The sequence below is a fragment of the Lolium rigidum genome, chromosome 7, assembly GCF_022539505.1.
Source record: "Lolium rigidum isolate FL_2022 chromosome 7, APGP_CSIRO_Lrig_0.1, whole genome shotgun sequence".
Taxonomy (NCBI): Eukaryota; Viridiplantae; Streptophyta; class Magnoliopsida; order Poales; family Poaceae; genus Lolium; species Lolium rigidum.
Window position 1 is genome coordinate 75703833 of NC_061514.1, and position 8344 is coordinate 75712176.

Genomic DNA, 8344 nt, shown 5'->3' on the forward strand with positions numbered 1-8344 from the left:
GTAGGACATGGATACTATGACGTGCCTATCCCTGCCATGCCCTGACTTTTGGTGGCTGACTGATAAACCCCACGTCTGATAGTCCACACATGGCAGTGTTTCATTGGCAGAGTTGGCTATATTAGGGAATCCTCTTCCTTCAAAGTATGTCTGTCCCGGAGAACCGAGATGGTTTCAAAGTTGTGATCGGTACAATAGGATTTGGCGTCTTCATGCTAATACCGATAGGAAAAAATACGTGTACAAATCGACAATAGAACCATAAGAATGAAACCAAGTGAATATACTCATGGCATCCATGCACGGGTCCACGCACAATCTTGGTCTTGTTCTACTACTATGCCATCGCACAGTCCATGGAACCGCCCTCGTTCACGCAGAGGGTCGATCCCGGGTGTCAATGCATCACGCCGAGCGGACGGCATCCCGCAACTGTTTAGTTCAATGCAAATCCGATCAATATCTAGGCTAAGGCTAATTCGTGCTTAGCAATCTTGATAATTTTTTCGTCCTTCTCTGGCCAGGTGTAAAGATTGACCGGGGAATCTGAGGCGTATTCAACGCAGTCGTGCTTGGCGTACGCCTTGACCCCAGATGACGCAAGTGGAGATGGAGATGGCGCACGCAAGGTGTTTGACGAAATATCCACACCCAGAGAAGTTAAGCGGCACAAAAGATAGCGATAATTGACATGACGAATGGCAGATGTGTCCAAACGGGGTCAGCACTCATCTTCTTCTTTGTTTAATCTTGAACCGATTTTACCTGATCCAAACTGCAATATCATATTATACTAGTAATGACTAATGAGTACTCCGTACTAATGAAGCTGGAAACTAGTATACTTCGTATGAGTGTGGTTCTCTCCAGTAAATGCAACACTCCAAGCGAAGCTGAGAATAACACTAGGATCAACACCGAACAACTCATAACATTTTTTCAGATTACAATGGATTGGTAGCCTTCCTGAACTCATACCCCACTGTTTATACACGCACTACAGAAAATAAACTAACACACTTGACATTCATCTCTTTATACATAGTTCTGTTTATCTAATTGAACTGACACACTGGCTTATCCTGAAGAACTAGATAATTCACAATCAATCCGAATCTTTGATTCATAACCGCAACTCCACTGTCCAAGAATATTCTACTATAATGTTGAAATGAAAGCATCTACCTTGTCGTTCACCCCCCTCGACAGAAATTTCATGCAGATAGGAGGGTTCACCTTGGCAAGAGCAAGAACCGACTGCGGCAGAACCCACAATCCATCACCGCAAATCATGCCAGAAGCAACTGCAGGTGCGAATGTGTCTGCGTTGGCTCTGTCCAGCTTTTGCCAGATGAAAAGGATCACTGTCCCGACGAACATATCGATCGCGAAATATGCTCCAAGATAGAATGGTATTGCCATAGCCATCGGGATCGGTATGAATCCAGATACCTTCTTAGGCACCAGGTCTCTTATCAAGTTTATGGCAATCGCTGCAGCGAAGAATATGGCGCAAAGAGTCAGGCAGTTCTTTGGTAGGGACGAGAAGCCGTCGACACCTAGTATCGCAATGCTGCGGAAGATGGCCGCATTTGGTGCAGGGTACTCGCTGCCACTGATGCCGACATTATCAAATGCCTTGTAGAAAAGCCAGAATACGCAAGGAGCAATCACACAGCCCATTGCAGTGCCTATGACTTGGCTGATGAACATTGACCTTGGCGAGGCCAGTGTCAGGTATCCTGTTTTGAAGTCCTGCATTAGATCAGAAGCAGTAGACACGATGTTCATCATCACACCGCAGGCAGCCAGGCCCGCAAGAACACCACCATGTGAAGCACCTGTCCATGCACCGAAAGCAAAGATTGCGAGCTTTCCGTAAGTTGTGACAAGAGACCAATCAGTGAGGCCAGCTCCATAGGCATTGCAGAAGGCAAGTACCGGTGCTACGATATAGGCTACCAAGATTTGGTACCACTTCAGCTGAGGGAATATGTGCGGGACAGTGCCAATAGATATGGCAGCAACAACAGCATAGCCTCCATATGCAATGTACCAGGGGATTTGATCTTTGAGAAAGAGTTCAGTGCGCCGCTCCTCATCATATGAGACAGGTGCAACACTGTTACCTGTTTCATCATCTGACACTGGTAGTGTACTAGCGTTACTCTTCTTGAGTTGAGATCTTAATGAGCGGACTGTAAGGAAGAGCATCTTGAGAAAATTGTACAGGCCATCACCAAGAATCACAGCAATGGCAATGAAGACCTGTAATACCAATTGGAATTAGTTGCAGAAAAGATAACAAAGCCTTTAAGGAAAGTGCTTTTTCTTACCCGGTAACCTTGCATTCCGTGGAGATTACCATCTGCGAGTTCAGCAGAGAACCAGTCACCTCTTTTCTTGGCTATAAGAGGCCACATTATTCCCCATGACAGAATGGCTCCCAGGAGAACAGATACGTTGACAATATGCGGGCAAATCATTGCAACTCCAACATAGGTAGGAGAGAAGTCAAAGTAAAACCTTGCAAAAAGAAGTTCGATTAAGGATAATGTTGAAAGGGACCTACTCTGTATATATGGACGTAGCATCAAATTCAGAAGTCGGATGATAGAAATTTGATGGGAGGAGGCCTTGGAGTGTGCAATATATACCTGTTGTTGAAAGCTTGCAGCCCTAATGATGGGAATTTCTGGAATCCACAACTATCGGTTGCTGTGTAGAACCACTGAAAGAATCCCCAAAAGAAGCTGAGACCGAAGAATTGGCCCAGTTTCTTTACTTGCTTCCTGTAGAATGACATTGACCATATCAAAATTATATACTCATTGCGTTGATTGTTGATTAACATAGAAATTTTAATGATTGCAGTGTTCACCCTGCAATCTTGGCACCATGGGGTGTATGGAAGCCGTTTATGAGGTAGGCAGTTGCAGTGCCACTTGGATAGGTCAGCTTGTAGTCAATGATCATAGTCTGAAGTAAAGTACTATTTTAGTTAAAATGATATATACACAACCCCTTCAGAAAATATTAGAATAAAGAGTAATTTAACCTTTCTCAGTGGCACAAGACCAAAGAGTCCAATGAAGCTGACCACGAGCAGGAAACCAATTATCCATAAAAGCTGTGGATTTTTGATATTTTGAGGATCATTTGCCTCTGTTGATTGCGAAGCGATTCTATCGCTCATGGCCAATAGATAGTTACCAAAGCCCCCTGAAATATGAGGAAGAAATGGTCTAAATAAATGAAATTATATCTTTCTACCCTACCAAGTTGTCACGCATGCCTTCTATAGGGCCCATTTCTTTTCTTGCCACACGCTATGTACATTGTTTGCAAGATTGTGTGAACATTTTTTTTCCATCATATACACTTGAATATAAGCTTATTAAAAAAACTAACATCTAATAGGATCTTAGTGGGACCAAAAAAAGACAAATACAAGAAAATTGGTAAATTAAATGACCATGGAAATGAAGCGAAACGAGAAAAAAATCATTTGTAAAATTAAACATTGATGTATCTAGCATTGGTCTTATTATGCGGTGTGTTTCTACGAACACATTTGTTCAAACAGATTGTGAATTAGACATTTTTTAGGTATACTTGTGAAATGAATACTTTATTTACAAAATATACATTTATAAACTAAATATACTGCATTAATTAGTAGTACTGTACTCCCTCTGGCCGAAATTAATTGTTACAGATTTATCTATATGCGTATCTAGACAGATGTGCAACAGGGGAGTACGAGTACGTAGACCAATTCAAAGATGGAAACACCATTATGAAGGCATTGTGACAGGCTGTGACAGTTTACATGTTTACATTGATGACTATCATTTATTTCCATTTTATATACATGCCGCAAAATTCGGAATACTACTACGGAGTACTACTACTAGTATTTTTTTATGGCCTCGCCTCGTATTATAGGAGGTAAAAATATCATTAGCCATTGGATCATAAATACGAAATTAACGGTCCGCATGAATCTGGGTGTCACAAAATTTCTCTAATTAACACAGTACTATTTTTGTCCGCATGAATCTGGGTGTCACAAAATTTCTCTAATTAACACAGTAGTATTGACTGCAGGAGAAATTACCGCGAGGACAGTGGACAAACCGCGCATGTAAAGAAAAGTGAATTAGAATTACCGCTGAAGGCGATGCCGTAGGCGGCGACGACGCAGGTCTGGATGACGGTGTTCTCCTGGCGGGTGAAGGGCTGCCTGAGGAGGCCGACCTTGTCGAGGGCGCCCGTCCAGAGGCGGACGAAGAAGAAGCTGAGGAGGCCCGCCGAGACGTTGAGCGAGGGGATGACGCCGATGGTGAGGTTGAGCTTCATGACGATGACGCTGAACATGACGGCCAGGAAGAAGCTCACCACGAAGGCGCGCACCGTGAGCTGCTCCCGCCAGGACGGCACGCGCTGGTCCGCGAACGCCCGCTCCACCGACACCGCCTCCTCCTCCTCCTCCGCGGGGACGGCGCCCTCTCCGTCGCGGCGCGCGCGGTCGCCTGGCTTACTCCGCCGCCGGAGCTCGTTGGCCTCCACCATCTCTACGTCGGCCGCCGCCGCCCCATTCGAGCCGGTGGTCTCTTGGGCCATGTGGGCGACTGCTCGGTGTGGCTGCAGCCTGCAGGTGGGCAAGAGCGGGGACCACGGACGCTGCCTTTTCTTCTTCTGGTTTAAGGTGGCCACGCCCTGCCCATAGCTTGACTTATATACAGGACTCGATGCCACAATTTTAGGGACCTAATCTAAGTTTATCACAAACTCTTGGACTTTTTACTCAAAGAACCACCATTTTAGGGCTAGCGGTCAACAAAGAAACCTACCTAAAAACAAAAACAGAAAAAAAAAACTGGCCCCTTTCGATCATTTGACTAACATAGTGGACCCACCCGTCATCGCTCATATTGATAGTCACACAAACAATCTTTCGAGATAAACTTGGGGGGCCGACCCATGAGTATGCCTCTACACACCCTCATCTCCCCCATCTCTTATGGTGACACAAAGTGTTGCACCAATTCCTCCATACTAGATGACCGGTTGCGCTATCGCGCAAATGACAGAATCAAATCAAAATTTAAACCATAAGTTTACAATACTTAATTATTATAAGAAATAGGTCGTAATTTAACTGCTTTAGTTTCTTCGAAGACACACCATTACATCGAGATGCTGCAGTAATTTTTTTCGATAACACACCATGGAAATGTGTACAATCTCACAGAAGAGAGCCAAAGAAGGCCAAGTTTACACTGCCAACAAGGGGTGGCAGCTCCCCACGAAAGTATACTCTCTCTACAGCCTTGCCTCGGTATATCTAAAGGTTCAGGAAAAGAAAAAACAACGCCACAAAAAATGCATATAGTTAAATGTAGTAAGATAACTGCATGGTGGTAGAAGCCAGGTGTGGTGGCTCAAGATCGAGGTCGCCACCAGCACATCATCATAAATATCACGCATCTCCTCATAGACCAAGACTGATACATGCACCTGAAAACATGCCGATGTGTGTACCAAGGTAATAGATAGCGACGCAGATTTATTTAGCAAGTGCAAAACCATACCATCGACTTTTATGAAATAAAAATGCGGTATGTGTACCAAGGTAATAGATAGACACAGATTTATTTAGCAAGTGCAAAACCATACCATCGACTTTTATGAAATAAAAATGCGGTGTTTCATCAAGATTGCTACTTGTCAACTTGGGCAAACAGAACCGAAAGAGAATTTCGGAAAACATACAGTTATCCCATGTAATATCTTAATGAGTTCAGTCTGTGGATTCATTTTATTTTCTACATCAGAAGAGCTATTTTTAATTATGTGACTTCCATGCTAAACAAGGCAATACACATACAGTGACTTGCATACTGCAAAATCGAGTGAAAACATGGGTTCTAGATGAAAATCACTCACATATAGACTGTATTTTAATATCAAGGGAACCCATAATTTATTTGATCCCAGAAAGCTTCCTGATAGAAATAGATGATTTGCCGATCAAACTGAAGCTAAATTGAAAGAATCTGGGGATATTAAAAATGAGTGAATTGCCAAAGAAAGCATTTTGCATCAGTACAATAGCGAACATATATTTGTCCAGGAATGATCAAACATAATGATAGTAAACCAGTCATATCAATTTAACTACATACAAATTCCTTACCTACATCTGAGTCGCTGCAACTTGAGCATGATTCAGGCTTCTATGAAGAAACTAAACCATATGCTTCAATTGAACATACATATATTATAAGAATCTAAAATACTGCTCCAGAACACACCATTTTACGCACAAGCTCTTTCATGTTTTAGCCATACAACTCGGTTTAGTAATTTTGAAGTGCAAATTTAAAGCTGTACTTAAAAAATTGCTTACATTGTCAAACTACATACACAACAAATGAGCGGCATACAGTTTTTACTAACCACGCACAAAGAAAGGACTGACTCAACCAACAAAGTAAGAAGAAAGGTAACAAATAATGCGAGTAAATGTTAAGCGAAAAACTCAGCTAACCAAGGCTTGATGGTAGCAGCAAGGCTTGTGGAGGAGTACCGATGACATCAATCTCGATGGTAACCTTAGAGATGTTAAGACATTTACACATTAATTTTAGCAGATAGCCATCAAAGTAATCAAAATTTAAGAAGCTTCTTAAATCCTGAAAATGCCAAGCTTCTTAATTGATCTCCAAGCCTACATTCATGTACGGAGTAAAATTTTATTTTTCATTCCTAGATCAACAACCATGCTGAATAAAACCATCATGTTAGCTGTAAAATCTTTGACATCAAACCTCATACATTTTTTGATTAAATTTCAACACAATCAGTTTATGGAGGCGTAAATCAACAAGAACTACAATAACTGATGTCAAAGCCTAATAATTACACGGAATATCAAATCTGAATTACTAATCTCATCAAGAGAACATGGAGCTAAATGCATAACAAAAGGAAAATACTTTGAGGCTATCAAAACCTTTAATAAAAGAAGTATTTGGAATATGCAGGCCATGGAAAAGGTCGACTAAAGGACCACATCTGTATACTGTAACGGTCTTATCCTCAGGCATTTCATTAATTATTTCAACCTGATCATATAGTTCAAAATGGGTATAATGTCTCGGCCGATATGTGATACAAGAAGCACATTGATATTTAGATATGAATGATCAAATAAGCAACCTAATGTGACAATTTTCCTAATTTACTTCAGCGAGAGAGATAAACATGCAGAGAGATGCCCGGCAAACAGTTCCGGTTTCATGTGAAATTCAATCAACCTAACTCAGTTGTTCACAGGAAACAGAAAATCTCTAGGGAACCATACAAAAAGTACTTCTTTATCCAAGGGGGTACGACATGCAAAACACTTACATGAACAACAAATAATACACGGAACTGACCTTTATACATTATTAGTAAATCTAGAGCTCAATAAAAAAGATGGAGATGGCAACTAAACTGATAACTTTGTGACATCTATTAGAAAATTAGAAAAGAGAGTTAATATGATGACATCAAAAGCATGTCTTTCTCCAATTCCAATCTCGACAGTAACAAATGTGGGCAAGAGAAACCAAAATGTTCCTAATTTCTTGAAATAAGAAATTTCGCCAGTGCTATGAAGGAAAATTGAACGCTTACCTAGGAACCAAAAAAAGCTCTATTGCTTCTCAAACCATCTGCATCAATTCCAAAGATCCACTCCATGCAGCAAAAGAAAAAGGAGACCAACCATGCTTGGTATTTCCAATGAACCCAAATACACAATACACCGCATGATAAAATAAGAACTACATAACTAAGCAACTGATAGCAGCATGAATCAAAAGAATCCACATACAACGAAGGCTACGAAGGGTGGAACCACCACTCTTGAAAAACAAACCACAAAGTAATCAGTGATAAATCGCAACCTACAGAAGCAGTACAGATTTAACAACTTTCTCACATGAGAAACCCAAACCATCTATAGGCATGAGTATACTGTAAAAAAAAATCTGGAGAGATAAGTGCAGATCATTTCAAATATTGTACCTGCTTCTAATGCGAGTCTTCTTTTTGCCTGATTCATCCGCCCGAGATTTCGGCTGCTTACACCTACGAATGATTAACACAAGATTTGAATCAACATAGGTCAAAAAAGCGTACCACACAGACTTGTACTATATATCAAAGTGCACCACTAATAACAAAGAGCAAAAGCATAGACTTTTGCCATTAAGGCAAAATTCATACAGATTGAGCACACACCTAAGAAAAGAAGATGAAAGAGTGGATTGTACAAAATCCATGCTCA

The 8344-nt window shown here is 41.3% G+C and overlaps 1 protein-coding gene across 1 annotated transcript; it reads right to left on the bottom strand.

Moving 5' to 3' along the window:
* Positions 1-897: 897 nt before the first annotated feature.
* LOC124676132 (probable metal-nicotianamine transporter YSL13) lies at positions 898-4689 on the bottom strand. The gene is made up of 6 exons (XM_047212209.1): positions 4173-4689; positions 3059-3222; positions 2882-2979; positions 2658-2792; positions 2337-2526; positions 898-2268 (listed from the first exon to the last, which is right to left on the bottom strand). Exons 1-6 carry the CDS (start codon positions 4624-4626, stop codon positions 1159-1161), a joined length of 2151 nt encoding a protein of 716 aa, XP_047068165.1. The 5' UTR covers positions 4627-4689; the 3' UTR covers positions 898-1158.
* Positions 4690-8344: the final 3655 nt, after the last annotated feature.

Bases quoted from the DNA above. Each gene is read 5' to 3' on its own strand.
- LOC124676132 (XM_047212209.1), bottom strand. From the start codon at position 4,626: ATGGCCCAAGAGACCACCGGCTCGAATGGGGCGGCGGCGGCCGACGTA. The intron at 2,980-3,058 runs GTTAAATTACTC...ACTTTACTTCAG, and splicing joins GTCTTGTGCCACTGAGAAAG to ACTATGATCATTGACTACAA. The intron at 2,793-2,881 runs GTGAACACTGCA...GTCATTCTACAG, and splicing joins CATGGTGCCAAGATTGCAGG to GAAGCAAGTAAAGAAACTGG.